General features: G+C 36.4%; 1 protein-coding gene across 1 annotated transcript in view; it reads left to right on the top strand.

Moving 5' to 3' along the window:
• Positions 1–13,609: 13,609 nt before the first annotated feature.
• FNBP1L (formin binding protein 1 like) overlaps positions 13,610–16,630 on the top strand; it is a 35,915-nt gene continuing 32,894 nt past the window's right edge. The window contains exons 1-2 of the mRNA XM_017729590.1: positions 13,610–13,737; positions 15,511–15,676. Coding sequence (XP_017585079.1) covers positions 13,610–13,737; positions 15,511–15,676 — 294 coding nt within the window. The remainder of the gene's footprint in view (positions 13,738–15,510; positions 15,677–16,630) is intronic.

The following is a 16,630-nucleotide window of genomic DNA, read 5'->3' as shown; positions in this document are numbered from 1 at the left end:
CTGGGTGTGAAAACCTCACTTCGTAAATTCTGGTTGGTAGAGTAGTTGGAGGGCGTTTTCTTTGCATGTGGGTATGCTTCTTGAACACTTTGTCTTTACCCCAGATGGCTCATTTCTTTCAGAGAAAGTCAGTAATGTTTTACTTTTCTTAGAATATCCTTCAAATAAGCATTTGGTCTAGGTGGCATGGGGTTTTCTTCTGGCAGTGAGTGGGAAAATAATTGATGTTTGTGAACCGAAGACAACACCTGTGCTGCAGTGCAGTTGGCTGTCTCTACAGCAGGGGGATACTCTGGAAGGGGAAATTGTAATGTTTATAATATCGAAGACTTTTTAATCCTTACAATAAATGGATAAAGTATTCCTGTTGCAGCTATCTGTTATGGCATCTAATTGGCCTGCAGTTTTTTCCCCTATTTATATGAAGTCAGTCACAATTAGAGGAATATTTAGGGTATTTGACATCAATCAAAACCAATCATTGGGGTATATTTTATGTTTGTGTTTATGTAGCACCTAGTACCATTAGTCACAGTGGCCTTGTGTTGTGCTGCATTCTAAACAAAGTCACTATAAAGAGCACCCCCAGTCCAACTTTGAATTCCAGCAGGGGCTGTGTCATTTCGTGGTCATGCCAAATGGGAGTTGTGCAAACCCCAGTATTGTTCAGCACAGTGGGCAGTGATCTCAGCTGCAGACTCTTCACTGTTTTTGTTGGTAAACCTTGCAAGCAGAGGGTGGCAGTGGGGCAGATCTTTGTCATCTTTGCAGGGGATGAGAACCCAAACAACCTGAGAGAATGCAGGAAATACTTGTTGAAATGTACAAGGGAGTGTTGGTGTCTCAAGTGAAGCAAACAGTAATCCTTTGGTATGATGAGGTAATAAGCTGGAATCAGCCAGCAATGCCCTTGGAAGTGAGGTTAAGAAGCTAATGTTTGATGCGATAGAGAAGGATGCAGAGAGACAGGAAGAGATAATGCTGGGTGAAAAACATGTGGGTGAAAGGATAATCTCTCAATACCAGAGAAGAGGATGTGGTGTGGCTGAGAAAGGAGATGGGTAGAGAATGTGTAAGGATTGCAGATATTGGAATGGTTATAAAGAGACCGATTTAAAAAAAAATAAAAAAAAGAAGCTGTTAACAAGTTTTAGGATGGACATAAATTTGAGATTCAGGAAAGAAGTCAAATAACCAAGTGAAAGAAAGGTTGAAGTTTGAGACCCTAGTATAGAAGGTATAAACCAGTAAAGTGCAGTAGCCGCAAAGATATGATGGACATTATATGCTTTTAAATGAAATGTTTTATCTTAGTTTTTCCCTGAAAACAAGTTCAAATTTGTGATTAGTAAATGGAAAACTGTTTGAAGGTCCACTGAGGAAGACTGATAAAACAATTTTGTTCTGTAGAGTCAAAAATTGATTCCCTTATGCCCCTAATATCTACTTTATTTAGACCCTAACAGTGCAGGTACTTAATTACATATTTAATTTTACCAATACTTGTTCATTTTAGGAGCAAAGATCTCACAGGATCAGTGAAACTCATTAATGTGCTTGAGTGTAGATACTGTATTGCTGAGAAATTTTCAAAGCAGTTTTTTTTGTTTTAAGAAAGGGAGTATTTGCAAACTAGCTCTACCTGTAGCTTGTAGTTGTTGCATGGCATTATTTAAATCAGCAACAATTACTGATGTTATTTAATTTAGTGGATCTCTTTTCAGCCTTATGAGTTTTGACTGCTGTGAACTGTGAATTAGAAGAACAAGGATATGTACTTGGATTTATGAAGGGTGAAAATTTTATTTTCAGAGTTAAATTTCAGAGAATTAAAATTTTATTTAAAATCTTTATCTCAGTAACTATGGTTTTTATTATTTGGGAAATCTGCTAAACAATAGATGATGAAATTTGAGATCTGTGCAATATGGTCAGGGTGTTACATATTTGTTTGGAGGAGCACAAGGAAAGGAGGAACTTGTCTTGAATAGTTCTTCAGCATGTTGTAATAAAATGGTAAAAACCAGACTGGAATGTCTGGTTAGGTCTCATGTCTAAGAAGATGGCATGTTTAAAGAGGAAAACTTAAATTTCTTGAAAGTAAGTAGTAACTTATGAGGAAAATCCAAATGTTTGGGATTTTTCTACATTGTAAGTATTGTGAGGGCAATGTAGATTGTACAGTTCTATGTAACTTAAATAGAAACGTCACCATGTGAGGCAAGCTGAGCAGTTTTGTGAAGTATCCTGGCTCTGCATGATACTCAAATATTTACTCCTGTAGAAGAGGTGTGGTGGTCTGATTGAGTGTTGAGATTGAGACTGAGGAAACAGGGGTTGTGAGTTACTTATTTTGGTTTATCTTGATTGCTTGTTTGTTTTGTAAAAGCTGTGAGGTCTTTTGTGTTATTTCTGCTGAAGTTTTGCAATCACATAAACTAGATCTTTTGACTTACCTCCCCAAGTTTGAGATGCTGTTAATACTAAGACCTCTCTCTCATAACAGGGGTAACTTCTTTCCAAAATGGCTTTTTAAGAACATGTTCACTTTGATGTTGGTGCTAGGGAGAATAATTATCATCTTTCTAGGAATGACGTTGCAGTTCCTCCTCGCTAGCCTAGCACTTGAGAGGTACAAGTGTGATTTCCCTGACTTCCAGCTTTATGTTCTGCATTCCTGAGAGGGAAGCAGTGAGGTAGGAGTAGTTGTGCACAACAAGACATTTTAACTGGAAGGGACATCCAGTTAGTGGATTGGAATTGGAGTTTTATAAAACCAGGGATTGGCTCTGTATATTAAAACTGTAGTAGGTGCAGACAAACCCAGTGTTAGGCTAAGTGTGCTGCCTACTCTTCCTGCTTGGATGTCTTAGCATCCAGTGACTTCCAATTATTTTGGTTCTGTGGTGTTGTCATTCAGTTTTGCTGAAATTTCAATAGTTGAACTGAAGTAATGTTCTTAAGAGGTTTAAAATAGTCTTAAAGATGAGATGCCAGTGGTATTTATGCTTAGTGATTCTTAGATAAAATGTTGTTCGATGTTCTGTCTGGTTTATATTTCAAGGCTGTAATTGTGGGCTGTGTAATGAATACATTTTGACATCATTTGTATAAAATGCCTTGCAATTTTTGAGAAAACATGTAATTGTCTTAAGGAGATAGTGCTGAATGGCCAGGATTCATGCTTTTTACAATAACAAGGTACCATGGAATATCACTGCTTCAAACTCAAGTTTCAACCTTAAGTTTTAATTCTGAAGGGAGAGCTTATACAGACCATTATGCACACATTAGGTGGGAATACTGCTGTGTATATATACTGGGTGCTGGGAAATGTGAATTTTAAGACCGTATATGTAAATGTCTCTTACTATCTTGGTAGGCTATTTGTAGTACTTTGTATTTAGCATTTGTACTTAGCATTTCAACTTCATGCAGGCATAATCAGAATGTAAGTCAAACCTGAAACTTGTGGCTTTCCTGACTGCTTTTCTTCATTATGTCATTGGAAAAGAGGTTTGATTTTTTGCTGACTTACGTTCATTTGTGGGAAGAGGATCATGATCCCATATCTCCCTACTTAATCTAACAGTTGTTTGGATGTTGCCTGTTATCCTTTCAGGACTGTTACCGGTTACGCTGTTACAAAGACAGCATAGCTTTTTGTAGTGTTGGTTCTTCTTGTTCTTTCTTGATCAATGTAAAACAATGTTTCATGTGGTGTAAAGGGATTTTTGTTTTTTAAGGAAGGTGGTGAATTTTAAAGCATTTCTTCAAGAGCACTTTGCAGATTTTTCATTTCTTTTCAGTTGATTTCAATTATCTCAAAGTAGCACAGTATGCAGTTGAACTTCATTGCAGGATTTTTTTTTTTAATATTACTGTATTTTGCAAAAAGCTGACAAGGGCACTTGAAAAATATAACTAAAAATCTATGTATTCCTGCCACAGTAGAGGGATTTGAGGCTTTGCTTGTAGTTGGATGCCGCTTGAGAGATACACTAAAGCTAATCCACTGCCACTAAAGCTAATCCAATACTAAGTTTATAGCAGGAAATGGCACCCTAACATCTTAAACAGCTTTTTTTTTTTTTTTACCATCAGACTGTACTTGTCTGTGTTCTGAAAACAGTTTCTTCTGATCTTCATTTGCTAGAAGTTCCTAACACCTTACTTTCTCAATTTTTAGTTTGTTTAGGCTATCTTTGTTATTTTTATTCATAATCTTTTTTCTTTGGTTACAAATGAATTGGTTGCAATTCATTCAGTTGCTTCAGCTGCATTACTTTCTGTATTATGCTTAGTATTAGCTTGTATTTTATGTGGGAAAGAGATGAATAAAGAGAATGGCAAGTTAACAATGAAGAAGTATGAGTTACACGAATTTATTTTTAAGGTCATCTTTTGGGGTACAACATGCTTTCTGATGTATGCAGTTTTCTTCTGGGCTTTGTATGATCTGTGTTTATCATTTCTATAACATGGTATAAAACATCTGCAACACCTGTAGAGGTGTTCTGAAGGCTTTTATGTTAGTATTTCAGAAGGCTTTCATAATGAGTATTTCCCTGTGAAGAACACTTTTCAGTAGCCCTTATTGCTTTAACTTTTTTGAGTGGAAACAGTGGTAGGTATGTTTTAGATAATCTCATGAACTGTACATTTAAGCACTATCTTTTGACTTTAAGGGCAGTATATTAAAAGACATTTCTAGTAAAGCTGTATTTAATACCAGCTGACACAGAAGGTAGTATTTCTCATCCAGTTACATTAATCTAGCTGGAAACTGTTTACTGTTTTACCTGCATGTACTTTATTTGAATTACATTTGGTGTGCTGTTGCCATACATTACTATTAGGAATCCTAAGCTACATCATGGAAAACCACCTTTATTCAGATTTTCTCCATGATTTTATGTGTCTGATTTCACGTCAGTGTTTGTCTATTAGTTGTACGTTTACTGCTGTTGTGGCCTAGTTTAATTGCTACTCAGTTTTCTGCTGTAGTTTCTGGGAATCTACTTGTTTCCATTAGATTTCTTTACCTATTACATCTCTTTATTGCAAAAAGCTATTACTAGTTTATGCACGACACTTGTAAAAATTAAAAGAATTGCTTCCAAGAAACACAAATTCAGAAATCAGAGATGACTGTGCAGATGTTGTGGTAAGTGTATTGTGTAGTCTCTCCAGTTTTTTGTTGAAGTGGGGAAAATTATTTTGCAGCATGGGTGGAAAACATTTTAATTACCATTTTAATTGATTGTTGAGTTTGGAATCCTTGATGTGAAATGTTTGCAATAATCTTGAACAACAAAATTCTGTATCAATCAGATACATGGCTTAGTTTAAAGTATTACTGTTAAGATATTGGTATGTGTTATCTCAGCATGATTTTAACATGGAAGTAAAGCATATGACACTGATGTTGGTGGCAGCCATTTAAGATGAGAACCATAACAGTTTAGAGAGCATTAAATTATTTCTAGATTGCTGTCATATTACTGTTGATTGTCTCTATGAAGTAACTAGTTGATACATTTGTGTGAATGAGCTGGTTTGTGGAATGCTAGAAATTCAAGTGTTTATTTTGTGCTACTATGTATTCTTGAGAGGCATAAAAGTTTTTTGATTGTATGTAACCAGAAAAAAAGAAACTTTAATTTTATTATCAGGAGTGTACTCTAATTGCAGCAGGTTGATAGCAAATGAGTATTCCCAGCCTAATGGACTAATGCCAAATGTGTGCCAGCCTAATTGACTAATGCTACTAGTGCAGGGCACATCTCATGTGAGTTGATTCATGCTTATGTACATAAAATCTAATTTGAAAACTAAATTTTTAACAATTACAATAAAATCAAGTCCAATAGAACTTTGGGAACTGAAAAGAAAATGTATTACAGTATAGGCTTTCTTTTTGCAATTTAAGAAATACCAAGAATTAATACATGTTTCATGACATTAACATCAGGGTCATATTCATTTAAGTGATTTGAGCTCAAGTCTGGTTCTCTGGGTGACTCAGATGGGAAGATCAAATTGTAAGCAGTAATTTTTCTCTTTGTCTCCTCATAGAAGTCTTTCTAGACTGTACAAGGTTATTTTCAATTCACAGGAGAGTGAAATTGCTTCAGAGTAAAGAAGCAGAAGAAAACTAGCTTTATGAAAAACTTTGCACTGAGAATGTAAATGGTAAAGAGCTGTTTCAGGATACTGCTGACAAGTTAAGATAAATTATATTCCCGACTGCTGCTTTATCCAGTTTTGCTGCCTTTGTTTCAGTTTGCTAGTTTTCTTTGTAACTGGTTAGTGGATATACTTAATCTTGGTGCAAGATACTTAATATATTTTAGCTTATCAGTTAAGTATTTTGTTTATGCTTTTTTGTAATATGAAAACAAATATTGCTTTCATAATTAACCTTGCGATTTTTTAAACGTAAATTGTGCATTTTGCTCCTGTGAAAGTATAATAATTTTGCATACTCTTATGAAGCATTCTAAAGCATCTGGGAGATAATTCCTTCCTGTCACTATTTTGTGATACGGTATGTGATACCATAAGAATAACACTCAAAATTTAGTCAAATATATTTTAATAAGTCATCTTTTGAATGTTTTAAATATTTAATACTTCTCTGAGGCAGGTGGGGACAATAGTTTAAAATAGTTTTCTTTCCAAATCATTCTCTTCAGGAAAAAAAGTAGTTGACTGGTGAGTGTTTTAATTTTCCATTATACACTAAAGAAGCATTGAATTCACAATACTGTTACAGATTAATTAAATTTAATTTTAGTTCTATTTTCTTTCTAAAAGATATGCATGGTTTTACACAATGATATGTAATGACATAAAAACCAAAAACAGAGCTACTTGGGGAAAAGGCACTTGCTTTAATTTTTTCTACCACAAAATCCTGTTGTGTTTTTACTTACAAATTGGCATGCTTTAATCACTGGTTTGTGAATGTTTTTGTTAATATATAAAGTGTTAAGACTCCCCAGATATGAAACAACAATTTTCAGTGTTTTTAAAATCAAGCTAGTAATGTTAAAACAAAGTTGGAACTCCCATGTGCAATTAGATGGTTTCAGTTTTATAGTCAATGTAATAAAAGACATAACAGTTTTATTCAGTATGAAAGAAATGGGTTTCGATTTTTCTCATTATGTCATGTTTCATTCAATATTTGAGGCTTTGTCAGAATTTTTTTTGTATTTCTTTGACAGTTCCTTGACCATTATTTACAGAGATTTATCACTTACTGGTTAATATTTTGCTATTTTAATTCCATGCAGAGTTAGTGAAATTAGTGCTTAGTAAAGACATGAGTAGCACTTCACGTTGAAGAATGAAATCGCAAATAATTAGGTTTTCCATATAGGACATAATGAATGTGGTGTGGCAATGACATAAAATACAGGAAAGGTTTTATCTTTAGGTGACAAAAAGACTGCCACTTTCTTCTACTTCAAGGCCAATGTGTAATAAGTAGTGTTAAGTTTCATAGGGTTCTTTGGTGAGAAGTGGTTTTTGAAAGGAGAGTACGTGTACAAAGGTCTGGAGGTGTTTGAGGCCAGGCTGGATAAGGCTCTGAGTGACCTGGTCTAGTGGGAGGTATCCCTGCATATGGCAGGGTGTTTGGAACAAGATGGTCTTTAAGGTCCTCTCCAACCCAAGCCATTCTATGATTCTACATAGTGAATATGTAGTAAATTACTTTTCTGATCTGCAGTATTTGCTGCAGTTGAATTTTGAACTACATCTGCAGTATATTGTTGAGCACTTTTTTATTGTTTTGCTCTTAATTTTTTCTTATTTGGTAATACTAAAAAGTCATTAGGAAAGAAACATAGTAATAACTATTTACTACAGTAGCGGTTTTTCTGTGGCTGTGATCAGTGGAACAAGATGCTTTGCATGGAGTATAGAATTAACACAGTGTTTAAAATGCTGTCGTAAGTTGGATTCCCACAGTATTTCTTTATTAAGTCAGGAAGAATGTTCCCAGTATCTGTTTTTGGAGTAAACAGTGAAGTTATGTCAGAAGGGTAAGCAGTGCAAAAGAGGCTTAAAGAAGGAATTAAAAGGGAAGTAGTAGAGGAACAAGAGGTGAAAAAAGACTAGAAGAACAACGAGGAGAAACTGGCAAAGATGCTTCTGTTTTAGTCACAGAATCACGGAATTGATAAGGTTGGAAGGGACCACAGTGGGTCATCTGGTCCAGCCTCCCTGCTCAGGCAGGGTTATCCCAGAGCACACTGCACAAGATTTCATCCAGATAATTCTGGAATATCTTCAGTGAGGGAGGCTCCACAACCTCTGGGCAATCTGTTGCAGTGTCGGTCACCCTCAAGGTAAACAAGTTCTTCATCATGTTTGGGTGGTACTTCCTGTACATCAGTTTCTGCCCATTGCCTCTTGTCCTATTGCTCAGCACCACAGAGCAGAGCTTGGATCCATCCTCTGACACCTCCCTTCACATACTGACAGACACTCATGAGGTGTCCTCTCAGTCAACTCTTCTCGGCTGAACAGTCCCAGCTCCCTCAGTTTTCCTTGTGGGATGCTCCAGTCCCTTCATCATCTTTGTTTCCCTCTGCCAGACCCGCTCCAGGAGCTCCATGTCTGTCTTGTACTGAGGAGCCCAGAACTGGGCACAGCACTCCAGATGTGCCTCACTGGGGCTGAGTAGAGGGGCAGAATCGCCTCCCTTGACCTTCTGGCAATGCTCTTTTCTACCATTGTCCTTCTTGGCACTGCTGGTTCATGGACAGCTTGTTGTCCACCAGGACCCCCAGGTCCTGTTCCCCAGCAGGTCAGCCCCCAGCCTGTGCTGGTGCCCAGGGTTATTCCTCCCCAGGAGCAGGACCCTGCATTTGCCTTTGTTAAATTCAGGTTTACAAAACTTCTTTGCCCCTTTTTCCAGCCCACTGAAGCCCTTCTGAGGGGCTGCACAGCCCCCCTGGGGTATCGGCCTCTCCTCCCAGCTTTGTGTTGTCAGCGAATGTGCCTCTTCATGCAAGTCATTGACAAATCAGTTGAAAATACTGGGTCCAGATTTGAACCTTGAGGTTCAGTCACAGATAAAGTACCTAGATTTGGTGGTTGTTCATCTATACCTTTCAGATCTCCACTAGATTTTAGTGTGAATACCCTTCTATTTTTATTAGTTTAGTCAGGAAGGAAATAACTGCAGAAGGTAGGATTCTGCTGAAGAACCTTTTATTTCTACATTGACTGTTTATTTGACTCTCAAAAAGAAATTGTCTCTCTAAAAAGAGACAATTTAGAATTGTCTAATTCCTAAAAAGGAATTGATGTGATCTGGTGTCACTATTGCCAATTCGACCCTGTCGTTCATGTTTGCTTCTGTCCTGAATGCGAGTACTATTTGTCTTCAGAAGTATTTCCACTGATTATGCTATAAATTTGCTTGCTTTCAGTGTGGAACTCCTGGAGTGGTGCAGAATATTTCTATGGAGCCCACTGTCATTTAAATATGATGGATTACAGAAACAGTATGAAAATGAGCTGTTTTTAGTTTGGACTATGTACATGCTTTGGAAAGAATGAGGAGCCTAGCTATGACAATTCAAAAATGTGGGTTTTCTTTTCAGAACACTGAAGTTTGTACTCAGCTTTTGTGTATGCAACTTCAGTGACCAAATGTGCTGTAATAGGGTTGTTTTACCTTTTTGAAATTGTAACTTTTGTACTGGAAGTGCCTATGCTTATGGTTAAATTACATCACTCTTTTTGTTTGCTTTTTAATTTGAGGAAAAATACCTTGTTAACCAAGGGAAACAGTGTATATTGTTGTAAAATTTGATTTATCAGAGGAAGTACATTTCTACTAGAAATAAAGGTTTTATGAATAATGTTATTCTTACAATACAGATTATGATTCTGAAGTCTGTGGTGAAATATAGGAGGACTTTACTGTGTGTTTCTAGGCTCATATCTTAAAAACTCTGAGAGAAACTGATACACGGCACAATTGTGTTACATTTTAATGTTATCTGAATCACAAAACCATGAAAAATTCCACTGTTTTGAAGGTGCCAGTAATAACATCTGGTTTTAGTTTAAATTCTTTATTCAGTTATGTTAATGTTACTATGAATTTTGCTTTAAAAGCAATGCATACAGTAGATTCTATTGCAGATAGAGTACATGGGGGGTGGTGTTGGTTTTGTTTTGGGTTTTTGGATTTGGGTGTTGTTTCTGGGATTTGTGTGTGGGGGTTTTTTTTTGTCAGGGTGTTTATTTGTATCTGAAGTCATGTTTTAAAGAAGAGAGGAAGGCTCTAATTTACTGCCATGTTAATTTCTTGTTGAGTGTTTATAATCAAGTTCTATAATCAAGTTTGAAAAGTATTTACTGTTGTTAGCAAGATATTGGTGAAGGAAAAAAGATGTGGCTGCTCTAGTCTTTCTCTTGAACACTGAAGTATATTCACAGGTGATACTGAAAAGGGAAGTTCACTTCACAGGAGGACTTTTTGCAGAAAAATCCCCTTGTTCGTTGGGTTGACAAAAACAAATAGCATATGGCAAATCAGTTAACAGCCTTCCAGTTTTGTAACTATTTGCGTAACTGGTCCCGTGATCTCTGGTCGTCTGAAGTATTGAACAGTGGGGAGTGTGCTCAGAACAGTCTGTGGTGATTAACTCTGTTAGTATTTGCAGCCCTTCCTACACCATAAAAGGCTAATGATTTAATTCAATAAAATTGAAGGACTGATCAAAATACCTAGGTATAGGTGTCTTACTTTGAGTGGTTTAGAAGAGCAAATACTTGTTGACAAGCTATGTAGTATAGTTGTACCTTTTGAATATCAGTAACAACAAATGTAAGGTATATGCCTTTGTCTTAAGTCTGTCTAATGGGAGCTGATAATAACTCTAGGAAATACCTTCTCATATTCCAGTTGCATTTACTATAGCTTCCTACATAATAGGAGTAGAGAGTAGTTGAAACAGTTTATCAGAGCTATGCTAAATGTGGAGGTTTTGTCTGGGTCTCTGTGCTTAGAGCTAAATGATTCATGTTACCAGAAGAACCACTATATATTATTCCTCTACCAAGTTCTTACAGATTTAGTAGCTATTGTAATTACACCTATTGTGAGAAATTAACTAAAAGTTAAGAGTAGGATATGTTTGTTTTATTCTTGTGCTGTAAGTTTTATGAGTTCATTGTTCACTCCAATTGCTGTGTAGGTGCCATGAAATGTGGTTTTTTAAGGAATTGTTGACATGAGTTTAAGATTCTAAATAATGTGCACTTCCATTAAATACATAGGAGGAAAGTTATAAGGAATATACCATGGCTATACCTTGGCCTCTGTGTGTTGAAATGGTGAAGTTCTACTGGTGATACTCAGTGCCTGGATTCTGTATAGATATTTTTACACTATATTTGTCCTAATTGTCAGAATGATAAACAATGTGATTCAACCCATACCAGGTAGGTCCTTTTCTTTCTGGTTATTCTATTGAGATAAAGCCTAAAGATGCATCTTTTAAGTGTGAAACACACTAAATTCACTTGTCTGCCTGGGATTTGTGCATCATACTTGTTAAACAGTTTATAGTTTTTAAGCCAGTTTAAAGTGGTATCCTACAGTCTACTTAATAGCTGAGCAGATAAATACACGGAAGTGATATTTGGATGAGAGGGAAGTTGACACTCTCCCTTCTTTTTCGCCTCCCCCATCTGGCAGAAAGTACTTCCTTGTTTTAAATTTGTATCAGGCATCTTGGCTTTTTGATGAGTTCAGACCTGTGACCGTTATAGTTCTGAACTGTAGCAAAGTCCAAATTATATCCTCTGAGTTACATGCAAACTAAGTTATTTTAAAGGTCACATTTCAGTTCAGTAGAACTCACTAAATAGTGCAGTGTAAGCTGGGTTTCATGGTACTGCAGCTGGACATGTTGTAATATAATTTGTACAGAGTTGTGTGTGCACATGCAAAGCTGGTGGATCTTGTTTTCTGAATTTGTGATGTAGGGCATCTATGTATTCTGTAATATTCCATGTGCAAACCTTTTATCTTTCCCCATTGCCTTGCTTTGTAACATTGAGACCACTCCCTTCTTGTGTTGAGCGCACTGTTCACTCCCTTAGTCTATAGAGAGGAAAAAACCAGTGCATACTCTGCTTGTTAGATGCTATGACAGACCATCCAGAGCAGGAATTTAACCCTTTGCTGAAGAAGTTGTCAGTAGGTGAGATCCCTTTTTGGTTTCTACAAGTTTTTAAAAAACATATCCTCCAGAATGCAAAAATAGATTGTCACATGTGCAAGAAGTGGGGAGTGTCAGAGTTGCTTGCTCAGTCTGTCTGCTGTGGATGTATTTTTAATAATATTGTGGAAGTGGCTGTAACTGGTAGAGAGACATTTAAAAGTTTTTAGTTTTCAGTAGTTTCACCAAGGGTTCTTTAATCATGCACTAAAACATTCACATTGTGCATAGAGTGTCAAGTCATGTAATAATGTTTTGTAACTGAAAAACTAAATGATTCTTTACACAATTTTTCAAAATAAATTTTCCATCAGTGTTTTCCAAGCCAGATACTTTGTTCTTGCAAATTTTCTGTAGGCTGCCATTAATCATGCAGTAAATGTGCTGGTTTTGCACAGAACTTCTGCTTCACTTGAGGCCTCACATGGGTGTTGGTCATACAGCAAACTGAGTATTCTGCTGCTTCATTGATATATAGCTTCACTTCTTTATAATCTGTTATTCTAGTGTTGCTGGAAAGATGTGATTTTGTCCAGATATTTCTTATAATGAGCAACAGCATCTCTAAATATTGTACAAACAGTAGTAGCATTTTTTACTGTGATGCATCATATCGCACTTACTTCATTTAGGGTTAAACAGAGTCTTCCTGTCCCCTTTTTTAAGTGACATAACTAGGGCTAAAATGTACTTATGCTTCAGTCTGTTTATTAACAACCTTCAGCCGTTCCCAGAAGACTCAGGAAGTGCCTGTTTTCTGGCTTGGCTATGGTGAAAATAAGGTTTCTTGTCCATTAGGGGAATGAGCATAATTATGTCCTTTGTATATATACAAGGCGAGTGTAATAATGCCCCTGTGCTAAGATGGCAACTATTTTAATCCAGCAAGGCTCAAAAAGACATGGTTTGTGGTCTGCTATTGTATTGGATAGAGATGTTTGAAAATGGTCTGTTGTGTGTTAAAGTGGGAATTAAGCTTAAAATAGAACTGAGTGAAGAGTTACTTGTTTCAGAATTAACCTTTGGTTCAAATGCAGATAAGACTCAGGTATTCTAACAATCTCTGTTAAGAACATGTGAAAAAAATCTGGCTAAGTTTCTTTAAAAAAAAATTCTTCCCAATTAAAATTTGAATTAAATTAAGGGGATGATTGAAAGCTAAAGAGGGTTCTGATCTGGTTTACAAAGTAGGATTTCCTGGTCTGTATTTTATGTATGCTTGTGTTTCTAGTGAGACTTACTTCATGTGAGTGTGTGTGTGTTTGTATTTTTCTCAAGTGGTGGTGGTAAGGGAGTCCATTCTGTTTGCTTGGGACACAGTACTTACCTCCTTCCTAACTTTGTTGGTAAAGATGCTAGAGCTGATACCCACCCACAGTGAAGAGCCTGTTCTTCGACAAGCTCAATGTGAAGAGGCTGTGATGAGTAGTAGAGAGGAAGGATGGCTGGAACTGTGTTCTGGCTACTGCACACTGTGTTGGTAGAACTTCCTGAGGAGGAAGAAGTGGTGTGTTTAGGAATAGCCCTCGCTGCAGTCTGTGGCAGGCTGTGAGCCCACTGTGGGACTACAGAGCAGGGTCACCTGAGTGAAGAAGAGAGCAGACCTGTAGGTACTGCATAGAAGTGAAGTTTACTTAAGTTTCCATCATGATGCAGTGAGGTAAATATGCTGTTCTAGTTCTTCTGAATGTGACTGTGTATTAACTGAAGAATTCTGGAGATGATTCATTAACAGGGCGGATAGGAGTGGTTGTTGAGATACCCTCTGTGGCAGTGTGTTCCTTTCCTCTCGTCTTAACACTGATGTTCAGTGTCCCAGTTGGGAACTTTTTCAGTCAGTTTGCTCTGCTGGTAGGAAACTATTGCTGTTAAAATCTAATGATTAGTCCAACTGATCCATTCAGTGGCATGGGTGAACTGGAGTGCACAACTGTAATCTCTGATTTAATTCAGCTGATCTGCAAATCTCCAGAAGCAGAACTTGATTCTTTTGTAATTATGGCTCCTCATTTCAAAAGCAGTCACAAATGTTTCCACTCATATTCTGTCTGTGGTAGATTCCTGCCCTTTCCTGGAAAATAAATATGTCACACCTGTGAAGTTGTTAAATCTCAAACAAGACATCCCCTCTTGCCAGACCTGACTTTCATCTAGAGTTTCCAAAGCAGTTCCTTTGCTGCTGGTCTGGGGACATGTTTATGGAGAAAAACAGTCTTTGTCTTTCTCTTCCTCAATTGTGGCTCTCCATTTTTAGCTTTGCTTTAGAAACCTGACTTGCTGTATACATTATCTTACAGCATGGCTGGATCTTCAGTGGTTCAGTACTTTTGGAGTTTTTTGCTCACTTTATCATGCAAATGGTTCTCTAATATTAGAAATTGACGTTTTAAAATTAAAGTTGACAGTGATACTGCTTTTCAAGTATATGTGCTAAAGCTTAACAGGCAAATGGATTTTTCATACTGCATTGATACTATGAATTTATTAATTCTTTATTCCTCAGAGCAATGTAGTCTTTTGTCCAGCTAAAAGTGATTTTTTAATTCCTGTTGTTTTCCTTTTGCATATTTAACAGTGTGCATTTCTAGCAGAGTTTTGCAATTAAATATTTTCAAGCTACAACATAGTGTACTGTTAATACCAGTGTCTTAATTTTTGCAAGCAAAGTTAGCTCCATGTCCTGAAGGTCAACCTACAAACTGTTTTCAGAAGTTTTTTAGGAATTATTTTTCTATTCATGTCTCAAAAAGACTACTAGATTTTCTTCATAGTATCCTGTACGTATCCTTGTACAATCTATAGTGAACTTCTATTTTAATATGAAATTGAAATGTAAAGTACTGTTTATTTTATGTATATGAACCTGTCACATTTTTTTCCCTCATCTTAATCTGAGTGCCTCTGCTTTATTTCCAGTGTTGCTATGGCTTTTGATGTTGCTGCCCTGAACCTTCTAATTGATATCAATCTTCTAGCCTATAAAATGCCTAGCCTTTAAGTTTGCTCACAGCCACATTTTTTCCTCTCTCTTAACTGTAGTACCTAGATTGTTTTCAGAGGGGAATGAGGTATAATTTGCAGATTAGTTTGGAGCTACAATCCAGAACTTGTAGAAAGCAGAAAAGAAAAACACTTTCTTTTTTGTTCTTGATATAGAAACAGCTCTTCGTTAGTTTTTAGATGTGAAACTAACAGGGTGTTTTGAAAAGATAAAGTACTGTTTAGCTGGAAGCAGCTTTTGTCTGCCTGTTAGGAAGAAGCATATTGCAGTTGCAAGGAAAAAAGAAAGACCAGACCAAATTGATAATTATGAGAACAAACAGGCAGGAGTACAGAGAAGTGATAATCAGTTCAGAGAAGCAGAAATAAATAAAGATAGAGACAAAAGTAGAAACCAAAACCAGTTAGACAGTGAAGAGGTATCCACGAAGAGAAACTGAAATGTGTTGTCGGAAGTAAATTAGTGTAACATGCTCTAATTAAAATACAATTTTATAATTAACTTGTCCTGAAGACAAATAGGGAAAGGTATAGTATATTATACTGCTGACTTCTCATTAATATATTCATAGATGATTATGATTCCCATAATTTTTAATGTAGGTCATCAGGTAGTTCTTTGTACAAACACTGCAAGAATTTTTTTGGTTTGTTTTGTTTTTTGAAATAAAGAAATCTGGTTGGAAATATCTCCAAGTAAAATAATTAATCATGTGAAGGCCTTGATCGTTATCTAAAAATAAAAAAATAAAACCCAAGTGGCATGTTTCATAGAAATAATTCAGCTATTTCATAAGAGTTTTATAAAATCTTAGTATGTTAAATAGTCACTTAAAATATTTAACTTCTTGAATAGAGTTGGGTCTTCTTTTCTTCTGTAGTGCTGCTCATGCAGGAAAAAGGACATTATGCGGAATTTAACCTATCATTTAAATTTGTCCATGATTCAGGTTCATTTGACAAACCCTCATGGGCTTTAATTGAGTAAACAAGAACTGCTAAGATTGGTATTATCTAATCACCCACATTTTCTCATTTGGCTTACTGTGGACTTGTAGTTGTGTGGTTAAGTAAGTCATGGCTTTTCATAAAGTGATAATAAAATACAACATTTCTATCCACAAATGCACTGGGGCTTTTTTGATGCCAAGTGTTTTAAATTTTTTTTTTCCCTGAACAAGACCTGACTGCTGTTTTTCCATGCTCTGAACACTGGCATAGTATGTATTTCCTTGTACCAGACTGCATAAGGCTTAAGAAGTTGGAGAGCAAAATAAGGGATTGAGTTTTTAATCTCCCACTCACTGGCTTGGAAGTTTAGACTGGCTCTGCAGCCTGGAGAACAAAGAATTGGGAAAAAATCTCATCTTGAG

Source organism: Corvus brachyrhynchos, unplaced genomic scaffold (assembly GCF_000691975.1).
Source record: "Corvus brachyrhynchos isolate BGI_N302 unplaced genomic scaffold, ASM69197v1 scaffold101, whole genome shotgun sequence".
In the NCBI taxonomy this organism is placed as follows: Eukaryota; Metazoa; Chordata; class Aves; order Passeriformes; family Corvidae; genus Corvus; species Corvus brachyrhynchos.
The sequence above is the reverse complement of the archived record's forward strand: the minus strand, read 5'-3'. Positions and strand labels throughout refer to the sequence as shown.